At 38.6% G+C, this 20303-nt stretch overlaps 2 protein-coding genes across 2 annotated transcripts; one reads left to right on the forward strand and one right to left on the reverse strand.

The window, feature by feature from the left end:
* Positions 1 to 534: 534 nt before the first annotated feature.
* tufm (Tu translation elongation factor, mitochondrial) lies at positions 535 to 7045 on the forward strand. The gene is made up of 10 exons (XM_004071517.4): positions 535 to 618; positions 1738 to 1784; positions 1864 to 2002; positions 2134 to 2300; positions 2377 to 2646; positions 2746 to 2878; positions 3027 to 3131; positions 5461 to 5612; positions 6208 to 6327; positions 6601 to 7045. The coding sequence occupies exons 1-10, from the start codon at positions 582 to 584 to the stop codon at positions 6769 to 6771; spliced, it is 1341 nt and encodes a 446-aa protein (XP_004071565.1). The 5' UTR covers positions 535 to 581; the 3' UTR covers positions 6772 to 7045.
* Positions 7046 to 10978: 3933 nt separating this feature from the next.
* Positions 10979 to 19558, reverse strand: LOC101171995 (ATP-sensitive inward rectifier potassium channel 12). The gene is made up of 2 exons (XM_011478315.3): positions 18931 to 19558; positions 10979 to 15700 (listed from the first exon to the last, which is right to left on the reverse strand). The coding sequence occupies exon 2, from the start codon at positions 15585 to 15587 to the stop codon at positions 14328 to 14330; it is 1260 nt and encodes a 419-aa protein (XP_011476617.1). The 5' UTR covers positions 15588 to 15700; positions 18931 to 19558; the 3' UTR covers positions 10979 to 14327.
* Between the last annotated feature and the right edge of the window lie 745 nt (positions 19559 to 20303).

The following is a 20303-nucleotide window of genomic DNA, read 5'->3' on the forward strand; positions in this document are numbered from 1 at the left end:
TTTGTCCTAAGATTAACGTTTTTTACTGTACTAATTTGAAAATGTAAGTTCAATCTTACGTTAAATTACATCATAATTAATGTCAAAATTATATTGAAGTATTAACATGATTACGGTATAGAGACTTCCGATTGAGGTTATACACCCAAAGAGCATCAGTGAAATTGAAATTAGTATCTTCGCAATCTACTATGTGCATTCATACACTGAACTTGAAGAAATGTTTTTGGATTAAAACTAAGCAACCTTATTCTCGCAGGAAAAAAAATGTATGACTTTTTTATTCATACCTTTGTTCTAAAATAAAAAATATATAAAAATAAATCAAAAAAATAAAACGTAGACTCAAATGTTACAAACATTTTTTTCATCATCGACTTACAAATATAGACATCTGGCAGTGCAGTACATATATCAATAAAAAAAATAATAATAAGAAGAAGACATTTAATCTTAATTGATTTGTGTAAATAGTTGATTTTGGTTATACATCTACTGACGACGGTTGATCGAGTAAAGAGGAAGTTAGGTCCGTCAAGTCTCTTGATGTCGGAAGTCTTTGGTCACTGCCACCGTCCAAGATGGCTGCGCTTGTAGGGCTTCGAGCGTGTTTCTCCGGTAAAATAGTTCAATTGTTTTCAGTTGTATGAATTTTTCTGTTTCGAGGGAGCTAGTAGGATTAAAGCAACGTGCTTTTCTGTTTATTATCATAAAATCTTTGAATAAATGACTTTTAAAAGAACACGATGCTGCTGCTGTGATAGCAGTGCAAGGTCACGTTACCAAGAATAATGAGGGTTAGCTAACCACAGGGTTGACAGGAAAAAATAACATTTATGATACATGTTATCAATTTAAACTTTGTTTTTACGAATAAAAAACTATTTCGGTTGCAGAATCTCACTGGAAAGAGTGTATCCAGCCTTCAAACCTGGTTGGAATTGTATGTTTGACATCTTCATCATGTTAGCTAAAGAAAGCCTGTGTTAAATTGCTTTAGTTTTGTATACAATTTTTTATTTCCTCCAATATTTGTTTAATTCAAGATGCTGACTTTATTTGCACAAGCCAAATAGAAACCTGTGTTGTGTAGGCCAGTGGTTCTCAACCTTGTTTTCAATAATGTACCCCATATATTTCACAATTTTTTCATGTTTTTCGTCTTTAAAGTGTCCGCCATAAACAGGGCGTGTTTATTTGTTGACATTTATCATTTTTACAAAAGTACCAAAAACTCAAGAAACCTTCAAATTAAAAGAGTACTCGTATTTTTTTATTTTTTTTGTCTGTCAGCAAACAACACAACAATGTAATACACAGACATGTATTTGGGGGGAAAAGCACGGCATTGTGCAATTTATGTTGATTAGCAGTACTAAACTAATGTTCATCTGTCCTGCATGTGTCCTACAGAAAACATAGCATTGCTCACATATTCGCGTCATTAAAATCGATTTACTTTCAGTATGTAAACAAGCCAAATAAAAAAACGTTTCATCTGTGTCCAAAAATTTTCATCCTTTTTTTTTGCATGTGTGTGTGTGTTTAGAATTAAACTTACTATTCTTTGTTGGTGTCTGTATTATGTTGTTCAGAAGTGTATTGTGTTTATCTTTAGTGCCTAATAAGAGCATGTTTTATAGAATCAAGTAACTAAAATGTTTTTACATTGTAACAATAATCAGACATTTTTTGGCTCTTATGATGCTGAATTGTCTGTATTTTGTCTGTTCTCAGCCTTTCAGCTTTCCTCACCTGGTCTCTTGCACAGCTCTTTTAAATTAGTAAGTGTGCTCATTAAAATATGTCAGTTAGCTTCAGAGAAATTATGCCTAAATATCTTTTTTTGTTGTTGTTTTGTAGTGTGCTGTGCCTTTGAGTCGACGGACATTTGCTGCAGAGGCCAAGAAGACGTACAGCAGAGAGAAGCCTCATGTGAACATAGGAACGATCGGTCATGTTGATCATGGGAAGACCACCCTGACAGCAGCCATTACAAAAGGTGGAGTCATCATATTGTGAGAAATGTATAAAAAGGCTTTGGGAAATTCAAAATTGTATTAAGTCACACCCTCTAGAAGCAGAAGTATTTTATTTCTTTTTTTTAAAGAAGTGTTTGTCTCCTTTTCTCAGTGCTCGCCGACGCTGGGGGTGCTAACTACAAAAAGTATGAAGACATTGATAATGCCCCAGAAGAGAAGGCCCGAGGAATCACAATCAATGCCTCTCATGTAGAATACACCACATCTAACCGGCATTACGCCCACACAGACTGCCCTGGCCATGCTGACTATGTCAAGGTGATCTCAGCTGAGTCTGGAGTCTGATGCTGCTTGATTATTCAAACGTATGAAGCTAAAGTTTGTACTCTTTTAGAACATGATCACGGGCACGGCCCAGATGGATGGCTGCATTGTAGTGGTGGCTGCCACTGACGGTCAGATGCCTCAGACGCGTGAGCACCTCCTGCTGGCCAGGCAGATCGGCGTGGAGCATGTGGTGGTTTTCATCAACAAGGCAGACGCCGTGGAGGACAAAGAGATGTTGGATCTGGTGGAGATCGAGATCAGAGAGCTTCTCACTGAGTTCGGCTACGATGGCGAGAACACTCCAGTGGTGATTGGTTCTGCACTCTGTGCTCTGGAGGTAGGAAACATGCTGGCTAGAAATATTGAGATGCTAGTTTTTATTCATTTACCAATCCAGAACACATTTCTGATCAAAAACAAATCCTGATTGCTTCAGAACAAGCAGCCGGAGTTGGGAGTGAATGCAGTGTTGAAGCTGCTGGAAATTGTGGATTCTTATGTTCCTCTACCCAAGAGAGAGCTGGAAAAACCTTTCCTTCTGCCCATTGAAGGGGTTTATTCCATTCCAGGTACACTCTACAGGAAATTTTAGATGCATTATGTTCTGCTCTAAGCACAACATTGGCTGTTAAGTGTCATATATGAAAACTGAAGATATTTTAAGTGAGTGGGATATTTTTGGTACTTTAAATCTGATGTTTGATCTTTGCTCTTCAGGCAGAGGGACAGTGGTGACAGGCACCATGGAGAGGGGCATCATCAAGAAAGGGGACGACTGTGAGTTTGTGGGCCACAATCGCAGTTTCAAGTCTGTGGTTACAGGTGAGCCGGAGAAAACCAGAAAAAAAAACGTAACTTCACTCAATGTGAAGTAGAAGTTATCGTTGGCGAGGTGGAAAAGAGGAGAAAAGTGTTGTTTGGAGGGCACAGTGTGGGCATTACTAATGCCAAAAAGCCACGTGAGTGGCAGACGCCGTTAATGCTGCAGCCTCACAACCTCGAACCGTGGCCGAAATAAAAAAGAAATGGTCGGACATCAAAGTCGAGGCAAAAAAACGTCTGGCGCTGCATCGCCAGAGTGTGTCTGCCATGGGTGGGGGGGTGGGGGGTGGGGGGCACCGGAGCTGACCCCTCTTGATGAGAGACTGGCTGCAATTATTGGGGAATCCCTTAAGTGGAGTGGTGACTAAGGCGGAGGGGGAACACCGACGCACCAGATGCACCGGGTGACACAACCCCAAAAGCCCGCAGAGGTCCAACAGGACGGCTCGAGGAAGTCAGAACCGGCTCATGAGCCACTCGTCCTCGTTTGCCAGCAAGTCTTCTTGCTGTCTAAAGATGCGTTCACTCCGAATTTTTCCATTTGCCACATCTTCTAAAAGCGCAAGATCAGCCATTGTGCGTCATTACGCATTGTGATGGGGCATTTTATTTCCATCCATTTAATTACATCTGACAAGCTACAGATGTCAGTAATAATCAATGTGGAAATGGGAAATTGTTCAGCGCAAATGTAATTTCTTGTTGCTTTCTGAATGGTTGAAACATACGCCATACATGGTTTTAACAAAAATAAAACAAACTAAAGGCCTATGCATGAATACCATAATTCCATAGCTTATGAAGAAATTTTTTAGTATGAAAACAACTTTCCCCAGTGGACAATTAATGCATCTCTATCTATCCATCTGTCTATCTAATTGCACCTATATCTGCTCCGCCAGACGGACACATTAACGAGAATATCAGTTTTGTACATTATTTCGTTCTGTTAACTTTATTATTTATGAGGATGAATTGCACAACATGCCAATATTGCAGAACATATTTCACTTTTCTTTCTGCAAATAAGTGTTCATTTGAATTTTTGTTGTAATTTTCGTTTGATTTTTTTGTTTGTTTCACTGCTGATCGATCAAACGGGTGTTCGTGTAGGCTGTTAATTGTAAGACTTGCTTTGTGAAGTCTTCATGTTATTAATGAGAGGCAGTATTGTCATTTTCACTTTCACGTGTTTCTTCCATCTGCCGACGGTGTCGCCGTTTCTCATTTCACCCGTTTTTGTGCGTACGCCTGGGTCAGAGCTTGCGTGAAGGACCGCACATTTTCCCGTCAAGTTTGCTTTTTATAAATCTCAACTATTGCGTAGAGAGTGGCGTACGCAACGTTTATAAATGAGACCCCTGATCTAAAACCCAATCAAACACCTGTGGGGAATTCTGAAGCAACTAGATGAGCATCACTCTCCATCCAGAATCCAGGCTCTAAAAGAGGTTATCTCGAAGAATTGAAGAAGACAGATGCTACAAAATGTCGCCAACTTGTTCTTTCCATGCCTAGAAGACTTGGTGCTGTCCTTAAAAATCATGGTGGTCATTAATTCATTCATTTTTTATTCCCTTTCGGGGTCACGGGGCTGCCGGAGCCCATTTGTGGCCCATTTCTCCCGGCCCATTTGTGGGCGAAGGCAGGGGGCACCCTGGACAGGTCGCCAGTCTGTTGCAGGGTATATAAAAAAACAAGATGTAGTAGTTTTTCTTGGAGAGCATAGGGGCGGCCGTGGTGCAGCAGTAGGGCGGCCGACTCATGATCCTAAGATTGCAGGTTCAATTCCCGCCTTGCACGCCCATGTGTTAAAGTGTCCTTGGGCAAGACACTGAACCCCACCTTGCCTCTGGTGGGAGGTTGGCGCCAGTGTTCGGCAGCAGAGCTGCCGTGAATGTGTGTGTGCATGGGTGAATGGGACTGTGACTGTAAAGACTTTGGGCCTTCGTAAGAAGGTAGAAAGCGCTATATAAGTATACGCCATTTACCATTTTTGCTTCAAGCAATTGAAGTAAAACTGAAGATTATGTGATCAAAGTTAAATGATTAACCTTAATTTCATGTAATGGAGTAACAGAAGTGTTCAGTAAAACTCAACCTTGTGGAAATTTTGGAAATGTCTCTTTTGTTCATTGAGCTACTGATTAAATGAGTACTTTTTAAAGGGGGTGTACTCAATTATGCTGAGCACTGTAATGACTGCTATGCGACATCAAAGCTTCGTTTTCTGACTCGTTGGAACTTTTGTGTACTGAAACAACCCCTACGTTTGTTTGTTTGTTTGTTTTTATTCTGAAGATTTCATTTAAAAAATGTGTTTTTTTAGGAATTGAGATGTTCCATAAGTCTCTGGACAGGGCAGAGGCAGGAGATAACCTGGGCGCTCTGGTCCGCGGTCTGAAGAGGGAGGATGTGAGGAGAGGCATGGTGATGTGCAAACCGGGCTCCATCATGCCCCACCAGAAGGTCAAGGCACAGGTATGGAAGCAGAAGGGAGCTGCTAAGGAACGGCCTTAGGGGGGCGAGGGAGCACTGCGATAGCTGGAATCCACCAAGCAGGATTCCAGATGTTTGAAGTCCATAAGACCTCACTGTACGCTTTCTACACATTTGTCACAGACACATGAACATTTTCACCCTTTTCTCTCTTGTTTAAACTCTCGAAGTTAAAACTTTCCTAGAAAAATGAGTCTGGTTTTATAGAATGAAAAAAAAAAAAGATCTGCTAGCGATAGAAGATTGATGTAGCGTTGGTGAGCTGAACGCATTCTGTGCAGGAGATGCACTACAGAGGAGATTGATTGACAAGGTCAACTGCCAATCAGGATGCAGACCACAGTGCACGGTTTAAAAAAAATCTTGCAAATTCGCAAAATCAGCAAAAATGAACCCCAGTATAGCGAGGAAACACTGAATTAACATTTAAAAAAATTATTAAAAAACAGCAAATTATCTGTTTTTTTTGTCAGTGTCTTAACCTGGAGTTAGTGATGACAAAAACTAGCCAAACAATTAATTTCCCATTAGTTTGAATGAACTGTTATGTAGCTTTAATACACTTTTTGTGTTGCAGATTTATGTTCTGAGTAAGGAGGAGGGAGGCCGGCACAAACCATTCGTCACCAACTTCATGCCGGTCATGTTTTCTCTTACCTGGGACATGGCCTGCAGAGTCACCCTGCCGGCCGATAAGGTGTGTATGCTGCAATCTATGTAATTATGGGATGCACACTCAGTTGAAGGGCTATTAATAAACCAAGCAGACTAAGAATCAGCAGCAAAGGAATGATATTGAACCCTGAAAAGGTATCAAGCATACATGTCACAAAAAGCAAATTGAAACCAAAAACAAATTAGCCTATGCTACTTTTATTAAACCATCCATACATAGCAAAGAACTTCTGTTATAATATCCACATGTATTTCTGTTGACAGTGACTTTCTCCTTGTTGCTTTGTTTATCAAGGAAATGGTGATGCCAGGCGAGGACACTTCGTTGACGCTCACGCTCCGTCAGCCGATGGTTCTGGAAAAAGGCCAGAGGTTCACTCTTAGAGACGGAAACAGAACCATCGGCACCGGCCTGGTTACGGAGATTCTGCCCGTGACAGATGACGACCATTGCAACTGGGGATAAAGAGAAGCCCTGAAACGAAAGGGTTGGGCTTCGGGGAATACTTCAGGGTCTGTAAGGGAGGGTGGGAATCTGTACGTCAGATGAATTCATTCTACAACTATTCAAGAACACACATTTGCACGATCATCCATCAGGAAACACCCCAGAAAATTAAACATGTGTTCTGAAGTTAAACCCAACCAAAATAACAGTTATATTCAGCTCTGTGTTAAAAGATGGTCAAAAATGTCATTTATGTAATAAAATGTATTTAATAAAAAAGCCTAATATCTTTGTTTTTGTAATGTGGCTAGTATTACGAAAAACTATATATAATGAAGCAACAACCAAAACCTGCTGATAAATGTATGGTTGTGAGGTTTACAGACCACGGTGTGTTAGAAGATCAGCGCCAGAGGAGGGCAGCAAACTTACCTGAACTCTGAGGTTTGCAGACCACAGTTAGTGATTTTTACATTTTATTTAAGAGTTCATTATTGATTTCATATCAATCACTTTGCTAAAGGCTGTTAAACAGCCGATTTCCAACTTTTAATTAGTGATTTTGTACAAATGTATGACGGATTTAATGATCTTGTTGAACAAATTTAATTTATAAGATTGAATTTAGCCAAGTTTAAAATACCAGTAACTTCAGACATCTCGGTGCTGCTATATTAAATAAAAAAGTACATCCTAAATTTTAATAGATGCTTTCTATTCATAGTTGTGGTAAAAATATAGATGTAAAAACGTCTTCTAATCGGAGTACGACATTGCAGAACAGAACTTCACATAGGTTCTGATAAAAAATGCAAAAAAAGATTTTAGAATCCACTGTGAAAGTCAACCTAACGGAAAAAGTCTGATTTTTTTTTTACTTTTTTCCAAATGAGTTGTTTACACTGGGAGCTTGTGCACATCAGTTTCCCCTCTGGTTGCTCATTCCGAACAGGAAGTCCTCCAGTTGCTCTGTTTGCTAACGGTATTTGAGTCAGTGCCGGCTGTAATCCAATCGGCCTGTTGCTGTAATCAAATACTGTATGTCTGCAGGAGCGCAGGATGGAGCAGCAACCACTGAGTGATGTGCTCAGCTGTTCTTCATGAGTAAAATAACACCAAGAATGATCAGACAGCACAGTCCAGCACGTTTCAGCCCAACCGGAATGCATAGACAAGTAAATGTGTTCATATCCCTGTTTGAAACTTGTCTTTTTTAGACAGCAGATTAAGATCTTAATGCTTCAGAAGATTTTCAAACATTTAGGATCAACTTAAAGTTGAAGATTGGCTGCTGTTCCCATTACTGGGTTCTCTCCCCACCTCATCAAAGTGGATAAATAGATTTGGATTTTAAATACTGAACAATTCTACTGTTGCCACCAGTTTGGCTGCAGTTTTTAAAACGTAAAGAAAACGTTATTTTTTTATTTCTGAGTATTTCTTTATTTTAATTGTTGTTAATCGGAAGCATACAAAAATGCAGCTGAAAAAGACTTGATGTAGGTTCTACAATCGCTGATCCACAAGCTCCCATGCTTTGATCCATTCTGATATACCCACTTGTAGATGACTACATCCATATATGTCTTCATTTTCCTCGTCTGAGCTGGCATCCGGCTCAAATCTGTACGGCTTCACAGCTCTAACATTGGTTGCCATTATTCTTGCACCTGTAATGTTAGGTTGGGGTTGTGAGGGGCTGTACGCTTGTGGGAGAGAGTGTAAAAAAATGGATAATGGGAAGGGGAGGCAGGCTTACTTTGTGCCAACAGTCCCGCCCACAACAAATTTCTAATGAACTACTGCCACTCTGCAGAAACTATGTCCTGGAAAGCGACACGATTTCAAAAGTTTTTTTGGCTATAAACATAATGAAAAGACCACTAGGGATACATTAACAATAAATGAAAATATGATTGGAGTGGGACTTTTAACTTTCTGCATAAAAAGTAGGAAGCCTTAAATGTTTCCACTTATTGATTTGATTTGATTTATTGATTTATTTCAAGCTTTGTAGTCAAAGCAATAAAGAATTTACACATATTAATCAAACTCATTACAGAAAATATGAAATGCATAGATTAAAAAGACAGAAAATAAAACAAAACAAAAATGTCACTTAAATCATATTTGCTTAATTAAATAGAGTGATCATGAACTAAAGTATAAGTAGAGTTTGATTTATTGCTTGAAAAGGAGTGGGAAGAAGCAAGCTTATATAATCCCACCCCTACTGAGTTCATTCATCTGATAGTTTTACAGTGTTTTGAATCTGGTTCTGATCCGATGGATTCTCTTCAAGTAACTTTAATGCATTGTCTTTATTACCTCATTTTTCTGGGTGTTCCACCTGTTAGTTTAGGGTTAAGTGAAGGCTGAGTGAAGAAAGTTCACATGACATCCATGGTTTGTCTTGGAGCTGTAAAATAATATTTAAACTACATCCTAAGCCGCCCTGAAGTCTTTAACCAGTTTCCTTTGGCTTTTTTTTTCCCAGGCTGGGTGTGTTTTCTTTCATGGGTAAGTTTACTTCTATAACCTCAAAGCTGCTCACACCCCTGCGATAAAGACCATGACACTAAATCTGATCACGAAAAAGGAAGCAGTGATAAAATATTAAGAAAATGTCTTTTCTTTTTCCTTATTTTCCCTCAGTATTCCCTGTGGTGATAAAATGTCACGCCTTCAAGCCAAAGAAAGCCTCTGTGTCGGGTTTCCTGGACAACTCCCATTTCCTAATATTCTCACTAGAAACTAAAAATTGTTCAGAATATTTGCACTCTATTATGAAGCATATTAATTAAAACAAATACTCAGATAGTTTGGTTTACCTGTGTCATTCTTTAAAAAACTATAGAGATCAAACCTAAAAACATTTTTTAACACTTTTTATGCATGCAAATGTGAAAGTTTTACCAAAAATACTTGTATTTGAATCCTAAAAACAACATCGTAAGCTTGATTTATGTTGATGTCATCACACATATTTTTAATCATCAAACATGTGTTTTTTACATGTTAAAAAAATATCCACATTTTATTTCCTGCTGTCTTAATAAAAGCAGTAAAACTTTGATGCCATATTTTCCTTCCAAAGCAGACTATCAGTCCAGACTCAAAGAGTTCACTGCCTGTGATCACCGTCTCACTCATTTCTATCTTGAGAAAAGGAAATGCAGCTGCTACTTTTGCATAATCTTGCTTGATTTAAAAAAAAAAAAACAACATTCTCCTCCTCCTTTTGGTAGACGAGGGAGAGCGTAGAACTGCTGCAATTATGCCTGAATGCATCCTTCAGCAACCCACTCTGCATGCTGGAAGGCTGACCCTGCACGGCTTTTCATCCTCCAGCACTGCAGAGTGGGTGGGAAGCATTCCTAATTTATTCTCAGAGCACCCTCCATCACCCCTCACATCTCCAAGGATCCACAAAGTATGACATTAAACTGTCATTTGCCACCAATTGGTTGCCTAAGGAAGGTAACAATCCTTTCCTGGAGCTGTTAGATGCTGAATTATAAGAGTTTAATACATTGTCACTTTTACTAATGTCAGATAATTATTACGGGTACCGGTAGCTCTTGGTCTCACAACAACTGATGGAAGAGCCATCATCAAGTAAAAACGATATTCTTTTTACATTGCTCATATATGCAGAGGAAAAATGATTTCTTATAATAACCCTGATGATGGATCACTATCAGCCTTTTATGAAAGTGATTGTCCTCTTAATATTTATTTTTGTTCCCGATCTCCACCCTACTTTGAGATTTGTAGAAGTATTTATAAAATCATATTCTGCTCAGTATTATTTTGAAGTTTTACGATCACATGGGTATGCACAGTTAGGTTTTCCATATGCAAAACATTTACTAAAAACGTTTTGATTTTGCTGAAATGCTTCTGAGTGTGTAAAACGTTTTACATGAAGGATAATTAGGATGTGCATTACAGAAAATCCTTTTTGCATTTGCAAAATCATCTTGTCTTTGTGTAAAAAAGATATTTTGGCTTCACGTGCAACTTTATGAACTCATTTAGTGTATTGGGCTACAACTGCAAAAATCATTTTGATTGGAATGTATTTCCAGAGAAGTTAAAGGATATTAAAGTCAAGAGAAAAATGCCAAATTTTATCTAACGTTTTTTTTTTTTTTTTTTCAGAATAAAGGGAGAAATCTGTCACATTTCAATTAATTGTTGTCATGAAGAAAGAGAAAACTTAACATAGTCAAACATGTTTTATTGCAGTATTTTTGTTACTTTAAATGGTTTTCTCACGTTAAATAAAAGAGAACAAGGTGATGAAGCTGAATTTGCATCAAATGTATTTAGTGGAAGACAGTAGACAGGAAAGAAAGGTAATATAGTCCTTTAAACACCCTTTCAGTATCTTAAACGCAGAAAATATACTTGAAGTTGTTTGTTTTTTCCTGGGATACAGTGGTAATTTTTGCTCGTCAGTAGTGAAAGATGGTGAACCATTTATATGCATTATGAAAAACAGCAAAAAAGGTCTTTTCCATTTTTGTTTGCACAAAGTTTTTAACCTCAATGAAAACAACAGCCAACCAACAAACAGTTTCAGAGTAAAACTGTTTTCCTATTTTCAGCACAAGTCAGCAGTAGATATACAAATCCGTTCAAATCTGCTGAAAGAGCAGTCAGGTGCACAAACTTAACCCACATAAAGCTTTTACTTTGGAAGGAAAACTAATTTGTCTCACACATGATACGAGAAATGCACAGTCTGGGCTACTATCTCTATTGCCTATCTATCAACATTAATACAAATAAAATATCATATTTTTGCCACAAAAAGAAAGAAAAGGGCAACATATACTTGTATAGAATATAAAAGCATTTATATGATTTCCAGGGGTGCTGGTGGGGGTTAAAGTGGGACACATGAGGTCTTATTTTGTAACTGTGTATACTACTTTGTTTTCCTTAATATGTTTCTTTCTTTTTTATTATTTCATTTTTAACTTTAGACATAAGTTAAAGTTTCTATGTGTCATTTCTGTATCATGAGTTTATAACAATGCAACAATGTCCACCTTTTAAAATCCTGTTTTATGATTCACTCGTAGAAAACCTGATGCGATCCCTTTAACTGGAACTTTTTGATTTTAAGATTAACTACCGAATCTAAGTCCCTGATCAAACAAAGTTTGACCAGGTTCAACTGGCAATGGCTGCGCGTTTTGAACGTAGAGCCCAAAAATGATTGTAAAACTTACAGAGTTACATGTGAACATGAGAATTTGAATAAATAAATATGCTTTTACGTGCATCTGCAGTACATTTTCTTAGGAAGATTCTCTTAAACGCATGTTACAGAGGGCGATGTAAACATAGCTTCAGTGTTGCATGTAAATCTGTAAAACATTTGCTTTTCTTTTAATATCTAAGTGTGCACAATTTAACGACAATCTTATTGTGTTTAGAAGTACTGAAAACTTTCCTTTTGCAATCACAGGAATTGTAACTTGTCTCAACTCTTTTTATTTTTATTTTGTAGACTTGGGCTATGTCTGAATTCCCACCCTAAACCCAAAAAACTATATAGCGTGGGACTATGTAGCGCTCTGGATTTTAAAAGCAATTTGGACACCATGCTTGCTACTTTTTTTTTTAAAACCGTGAATATGACATCATCGATTTCACGAAATGAAAATGCTTTGAGCGTTTTGTGACTACCATTTATGAATCCACTGTGTTCTGAAAATGAAAATTTTGATGGTTTATAAAAGAAATACATTTAAATACAATTTTTTGCAGAAAAAAAAATCAAATGCAATGCATTTTATTCTATATTTACCAATCTAGTGAGCATCAATGCACACTGGTTTTTCGCAGAGACTTCTGGAAAATTTGGGAATTATAGATTCAGACAGCTTTACAAAATGGTAAACACACTATATAGTGCACTATGTAGTGATTAGTGAAGGAATTTGGACACGGCCTTAGACCCCAGAGAGCCTCCTGCTCAGAAACTTAATGCTTTATACTTGCAGTTTGTTTATATCCTGATGAAAAAGTGCAAACACAGATATGTGAGCGATAGAACAGCTCTTCCAACCCTGTTTTCCCTCTGTGTTACTTGGCTCATTTTCATAGCTCACCTGCCGCACTTTTCTCCTTTTATTTTCCTCCACACCTGTGCTCAATGAATTGATTACTCCACATCTGTATTTCCCCAGATCATCGGTCTCCTCCAATTTTTGCTGGACCTTTTCAATTTCTTTTGTCTTTTATTTGTCCTTTCAGAGTTGGGTAATCCTTCTCTGTTTGATTTTGTCTTTTTTTTCTTTTTTTTTTATCCTACCGTTTTTCCTTGCATTACTTTTTATTGTGTGATTTCCCCTGTTCCCCCCCCCCCTCTTTTTAAAAAAGTGAAAAGTAAAATTTGAATATTGCTAAAAATTAGTTCTTTGGTCTAAAAGGGACAGAAACAATGTACCTCTAAGGCCAACCGACCTCCCACAGACAGTTCAACCCACTCCAGGTCTACCGTCAGCCTCTGTAGTTTTTCCTTGTTGTGTGCCGGATAACGTCATATCAGAGGACAATATTAGCCACATCGTTAGCTTATTAAATTAGTTCATATCTCAGCATCTGCTTCCCAGATTAGGATGAAAGAAACAGTCACGATTCCAAGAATTGAAACATGTCACACAAAAGCTCCAAAACAAAATAGAGAAAATGATATCCCAAAAATATAGATTTTATAGAGGTTTTGATTTCCCTCCTTTTGTGAAGCTGAGCTAAATTTTGATTTTATGTATAGGATTTTGATCCAGTGCATGGTCACTGTGCTGAGGAAGTGTACAGCACAATATTTATGTTCTGGTTTCCCACTCTAACATTTTTGATCACTAAGTAAAAATAAAGGAGGTTTTACTAAAAATCAATCTCGAATCTTCTTGGTGTTGTTTTTTAAACCAAGTAAATTAACTCACATGACAACAGGGAAAGCAAATGAAAACAGTCAGAAAAAATACTCTGTTTTTTCTTTTTCCAGAAAATACCATTTTAAATGACAAATTTGCCTCTGTTATCAGGATAAACAGCATGATGTGGGCTTTGCATTATGAGGAACTAAGTGCAGAAAGAGCTAACACGTACAAAACCTCAACAGGTGTTGCATTTCTATTCTTTATAAAACTTGACAATTGGTATTTTCCAATGTGTGGCAATTTACAATGCCAAATGTGTGAAGTCTTGTTGTGCACTTTAAAACAGAGAAGCTCTTGGAAATATCATTGATAAATGAATTCTGCACAATTGTTTTGCCTGAAGTTTCTCAACAAGTATTTACATTTGGCTGTCTTATTTTCAGGTACTTCATCTACAGTTTTAACAGGAAGCTTTGCTTGTCTCTGGGAAAGAACAACATCTGACTCAGACGAGGAAAACTGTTTCTCAGTTGAAGTTCCAATTACTTTAATCCCTCTTTAATGGAGTTTTGGTGTCCACAGTGGCATCCTCGTATCAGCACTGACAGTCACAGGACGGTCCACATATCCTCCGTTCATATACAGAGATGCAGCGATCAGATCAGATCAGGGTTATATCTCAGATTCTCTACGGGGAGACGATTGATCTGGTTCTGTGGGAGACGAACACCTCCTTTCCGGTTCTTTCTTTGTGTTTCTTTCTTCCTCCTCATCCCTGCTGATGAAGGCCAGCTCGTTTTCGTAGCAGAAAGAGTTGGCACCAGTTGTGAGGAATTTCCTCTCCTCCATGTCTTTGACGCTGCAGGTTGGGGTGGAGGGAACTTCAAATGTTTTATGAAAATAGGCGTAGTCTATCCTGTACTGGTTCTTCTCCTCAAAGATGACAGACTCAAACCGGTGACCCCACAGGATCTCGGAGACCAGATAAGAGGTGCGTGCCTGTGTGGTCATGGCTGTTGCCTCCACCAATCCTTCCAGGATGATGACGATCTCAAAGTCGGATGCTTCGAGTTCCTGCTTACTGATGCCAAACAGTGGGCTTTCCTCATCAATCTCATGAATGACAGTGAGGGGAGCAACCAAGAAAAGGCGATCTAAGCCTTTGTCGTAGCCCACGTTCATGTCAATCTGATCCAGGGGGATGTACTCACCCTCCTCTGTGTAGCGAGGCTTTACCAACTGGGCTCGAACATGAGCTTCCACAATGTGGCTCTTTCTCAGATTAGCAACCCTGAACATGAGACACATCTTACCATCACGCATAGCAATTACTGCATTTTGGCTGAACAGAAGTGTCTCTGCACGCTTCTTAGGCCTCGCCATCTTAGCCATGATGGCGCCGATCATGAAGGCATCAATTATGCAGCCCATGATCGACTGAAAAACCACCATGAACACAGCTGCTGGGCATTCCTCCGTCACACAGCGAGCTCCATATCCGATGGTTGTTTGGGTCTCAATGGAGAAAAGGAAAGCCGCCACGAAAGTGTTGACTTTGGTGACACAAGGAACAAAACTGTCATCACTTTCCGATTTGCCCATATCTCCATGCAGGAGACCGATGATCCAGAACCCAAAGCCAAACGTCAGCCAGGATACCACAAACACCAGGCTGAAAAGCAGGAACATGTACCGCCAACGAATGTCCACACAGGTTGTAAAAATATCAGAAATATAGCGCTGTGGCTTCTCATCCATGTTTGTGAAGTGGATGTTGCACTGGCCTCCTTTGCTGACAAACCGGCTGCGGTATTTGCGTCTCGTGTGGATCTTGCCATTGCCAAAGCTGCCCACAGCAGGCATGGTATTCAGTCTGAGGCCTTCTTCTTCACAAGGCAGAAAGCTGTGGTGGTGGTCCCTTCCCACACTCATGCCTCAGTGGAACTCAGCCACAGGGCTTCACGTTATCAGCCTGGCTCATAAAAAACCACCAGGTTCACAGAGGCGCTCAGAGCTGTCCAGCACAAAGTTTCAGATGAAGACTCCTGAAGAGAAAACACAGCACAAATAGGAGAAAATGTGTAAACAAGGTTTTTCACTATCTAACTTCCGTTTCTCTTTGAAGACTGAAATCCAGATTTTAAATGTTGATTATTAAAATGTCAAGGCTTTAGAAATAAATTATTGTATTTAAATGTCAATTTTTTTTGTTTAGATTTTTAAACATTTTACAGGTTTCTTTAACTTTTTGTTGAAACGTAGTTATAAAATTATTTTGTGATTTTACCCCATAAAATTATGCATTTTCATTGCCTTCTGTATTTAAAATCATTGATCCTGCAATACAATTTTGCTACATCCTTGCAAATTTATATCTGGGATTTTATTTGAGTCTCCCTTGTTTTTTCTTTCTCTATGCTCTCCTGGAAACATGCGGTATATTAAACACGTTTCACTCATCAACAAGGTACAGAAATAGCCAGCTCATCCACTGGCCTGCCATTTTATGTGACGTATCTTCTGTTTCTTCCAGCTGGCACTAGTGGTAGTGTCACTAGAGGACCGAGACTGATGTGGAAAGTACTGTTCACTGAAAAAGACGGGACAAAATAGTGCACATAATGGAGACCTAGCAGCTTTATGGTATATGGTTTTACTTCAGCCTACAAAATTTTCAAGATTATTTACAGCATTCTTTCAAGAAAAAAAGAATCTAAGAATTACAGCTCTACATATTGAACCTTTTTAGAATGTTGTTGTCGTATGCTTCCTTTGACATCTTTACACATTCGTCAGATTGAGTGAAATCACAAGTTTTCCACCACAGGAAAACATTCACCTCCATCTAACCCTATTCTATGGTGGCCCTGAAGTGTAAATCACATCAAGAAATCACTCAACGAAAAAAAATATTTTTTTTTGTTTCTTGTAAATTACAAAATAAAATGGTAAAACTAAACACAAGGAGAATCCGGTAAAGGAATAGGTACTATGTGACATCTCTGATTGGATGACATGATTGGATGCTGCATCATCCAATCAGAGATGTCCGGTAGCACCTATACCTTTTCCAGTTTCTCCTAATTCATTTCATTTTGAACCTTCTCTCTGGTCTTCTTCCAGGCCTTTTTTTCTGGTAGCTCTAACCTAACATCCTAGCATCCACTAGCTAACATAAATGGAAATCCAAACTAAGAGAATGTTTGAGTCCATATTTCAAAGCATCTCCCTAACACCATTCATCACTTAGATTTCTACTATGATCAAGTCATCAATCCAGATGATGGAGGACGATCTTGAGTTTTGTCTTTCAGCATAAACCCAGAGGTCTACTGTGTTCTTTAGACAATCTTTGTCAGCTGAAGGTGTATTTGGTAACTGCAGTTCCAGATCTGCCAATACTTTTTTCTAACATCATCACTGCATCATCCATTGGGTCTTTGTGTTGACAAGAGGTAACATTTTGTCTGCACACATTGCACAATGGCTGCTCATTTCTTGATTGAAACAGACCATTTTGGCATCATTGTTGTCTCTTGTGTACATTATGTTGGGTTCAGCGGCAGTTCATTTTTTTACGCCTTCAAAAAACACATCCTGTTATGAACTCAGGAAGCATCATACTGCCCTGATTGTGTGTGACAGGCATTGCGTATGGTTGAAATTTTCAGGTAGTTCTTTTAAATCCAAAAACAACAAGAAGACCATCTCCCAAACTCTCACCTGTATTCATGTCTTCATTGTCTTGACCAAGGACTTCTTAACACATGGGCAGGCAGAGCAAGACTCAAGCCTGCAACCTTTCAATCAAAGTTTACTTGATTGAATCTGTGATCATCTCATTGCTTTGCTTCTGCAGCACTGTCAGCATGTTTTGCATACTTATTATACACGTCGTTGCTGTTGTTCACCTTTCTGGGTATCCCATCAGGGGTCGCCTCAGTGAATCAGCTCACACTGATTCACACACCTGGTTCGGCAGAGATTTTCCACGCCGGATGCCCTTCCCAACACAACCAGACCTGGCCCCCTTGTGCCTACATAGTTAGGCAGTAGCACAAAGGGTCTGCCAGTCCTACACGCAGCCAACGGAGCCATCCAGTCGCTATCTATGTACTGATGATACATACAACAGCATTTTTCTTAGCATCTGCACCTAATATGGCTTCACCAGTATGGCATCTTTTAATCCCAATGAAGGCACATAAGCATTTATCTACCCAAAGCTTGCCAGCCATTTCCATTTGATGATAAACTCGTCAAAAAATGAGAGAATTCCTCTTCTAGTCCGACCTTGCCCATAGCCTGTGGACCTTTACAGCTTCAACAATGATGAACTCGAAAAGAAAAAGTTGTAAGGAAGTTATAAGAAACAAAAAAAGATTCCTTGGCAAAATGGCTGACAATGACTCAAAACAGTTACTTTCACTATACACTAACATCATGGCAAAACACACGCCCCTCGACCTCCAAATCTGCACTTCATGGTGTTTAAAAACCACATTTTTGTCTTCAACTTTAGATCTTTTAACAACATATTTCAACAGTGCTGATTTTGGAAATTATTTGGGGTTCCCAGATCATCATTTTCTTCAAATAAATGCATGCATATTTTCTTGTTTAGTTTTGCTTTTCTGCAAACCAAACAGATTCTAGCATCAGTGTGAAATGAAGAACTCTAGACGACGTAGTGATCAAGAAATGTTGATCAGATAAATGTTGAATTTTTTCAATTTTACCTTTTTTTTCGTGTGTCTATTTGGACGAAACACATAAATATGTAATGTGATTGATTTTTTTTTCTTTACAGACATTCTAAAATTTTTGATGTGGTTCGTGGAAACTCTTGTGCGGGTGTTGTCCACCTACTAATCCAACTCCTCTGCTCACATTTAGATTTCAGAGCCGTGAATAGATAATAATCCTCTGACGGTTTTGTAAGGACATACAGTAAAAACTAAGTCTATATTTAGATGCTACTTTTTCCTTCCTAAAACATGCAACAGTTTGTGATCCTGTAAATCTAGTTGCTGGGAGGCAGAATGTTGAGAGTCCAAAGGATATTAATATCCATAATTTTTTGCGACAGCTCCTCATCTTTCTCAGAACCAAACACTCTGCCTGCTGGGGTGTGAAATGTTGAAGCATTTTCTTTGTTGTGTTTTGGGCACAGCTTATTAAATTTTTTTTTATTTAGATAAGAAAAACAATTAAAAGAGTGAATAAATGTACTGAAAATTAATAGAGTAACAGTCTTGAAATTAAATGAACTTACCTTTTATGTGTGTGAATCTTCTGAATGGTGATTTACAGCTTTCCTTTTCTTCCAAATTTCCCAGTTTTCTATCCAAATTGTTGCATGTTTTTTCTTCGGCGGCTGTGCTGTTATGAGTAGAGCCACTCTGTCCTCCTGAGGCAGAGAAGCAGATGGGCAAACAGCACCTCCATGTTTCTGCAGGAGTTCTTTCTCCAGGAAAAATGGAAAAGGATCACAAGTCCAGGGGAGTTTGTTAGTCTACAGATACTGCCCGATCAGTTTCCAGAAGATCACAAGCAAATCAGAAATGGCAAAAATGGGATCATTGAAGCCCAAAAGTCACCCCAAAATAGACCCACAGCTTGATCACAGCTATCCCAGATTTAATGAGTATGAAGTCTTCTGGGTCCAGTCCAGACCTAAAAAAATCTAATCCACTCAAATTATTCTGGCTGTCTCTTTTCTTCCATGTGTCTCACTTTCTTAGTATGTCTGCCACCTGATCTTGTTCTGCTGCATATCCTGCTCTGTATCTCACATGTACTGAAACATTGCTCACTGCTCAGCTCCGGTCCTCTCCCTCCCTTTAACAGTGTCACTGTAGATACTTGGCATTTGGAGACAGCAGGCTCTTCCCTTGTGAAGTGTTGACAGTGAGCTGATCACTGAAGGCGCTGAAAGAACCAACCCGTTTATTCAGAACTCTTCTTGTCTCATCCTTGTCCCTTTAAATTCCCGGTGTTTAGAAGAAAAAAATCACAACCTGACATGAGATCTCATAAAAGACGAGGATGCTGAAGAAAGTTTCTAGCAGAAAAGACAAAGTATTTATTAGGAACTTATCTGGCCAAAGTGTACCGTCTACCTGTTGCAGAGCTGAAATTCCCTCTTGTACTGTCTCTTGTACCACTGTATTTATTTTAGGTAGATCTGTCATGGAGTGGGTGGTTTGGTCTGCATTTTCACATAGTCAAAAAGAAGAGCAGCTCATGTTGAAGATGCTGAACTTTTATTACAGAAAAGCTGCTGTGGGCAGTTAAAACAAACAAAACAAAAAAAGTTTAGAAAAAATAATAAAAAGTAACATTGAAACCCTTTTTTTTGTAATAAGTTTAAGAAAAAAAAAGATTAATTTGATTAAAAGTGCCTTCAGGAAATGTTAAAATGACATGAAGGAGGCACAATGTATAAAAACAGCTAATTATTTCTCCGTTGATACCTAAGCAAAAGAAGCAAAGTAAAAAATATATAGTAATTACACAATTTCACATATAATGAAAAATATGAATTACTGTTCTTTCATTTGAGCACTTAATTAAAACAAAGTAGGTGATGATGGAAGAAAAAAACAACAGTGAAGAAAGAAAGACATAATGAATGTGTTTTATCCA

The sequence above is a fragment of the Oryzias latipes genome, chromosome 8 (assembly GCF_002234675.1).
Source record: "Oryzias latipes chromosome 8, ASM223467v1".
Classification (NCBI taxonomy): domain Eukaryota; kingdom Metazoa; phylum Chordata; class Actinopteri; order Beloniformes; family Adrianichthyidae; genus Oryzias; species Oryzias latipes.

Coding starts and splice junctions, on each gene's coding strand:
- tufm (XM_004071517.4), top strand. CDS start 582: ATGGCTGCGCTTGTAGGGCTTCGAGCGTGTTTCTCCG. Junction 3,132..5,460: donor TTTCAAGTCTGTGGTTACAG/GTGAGCCGGAGA, acceptor GTGTTTTTTTAG/GAATTGAGATGTTCCATAAG. Junction 6,328..6,600: donor TCACCCTGCCGGCCGATAAG/GTGTGTATGCTG, acceptor TTGTTTATCAAG/GAAATGGTGATGCCAGGCGA.
- LOC101171995 (XM_011478315.3), bottom strand. CDS start 15,587: ATGAGTGTGGGAAGGGACCACCACCACAGCTTTCTGCCTTGTGAAGAA.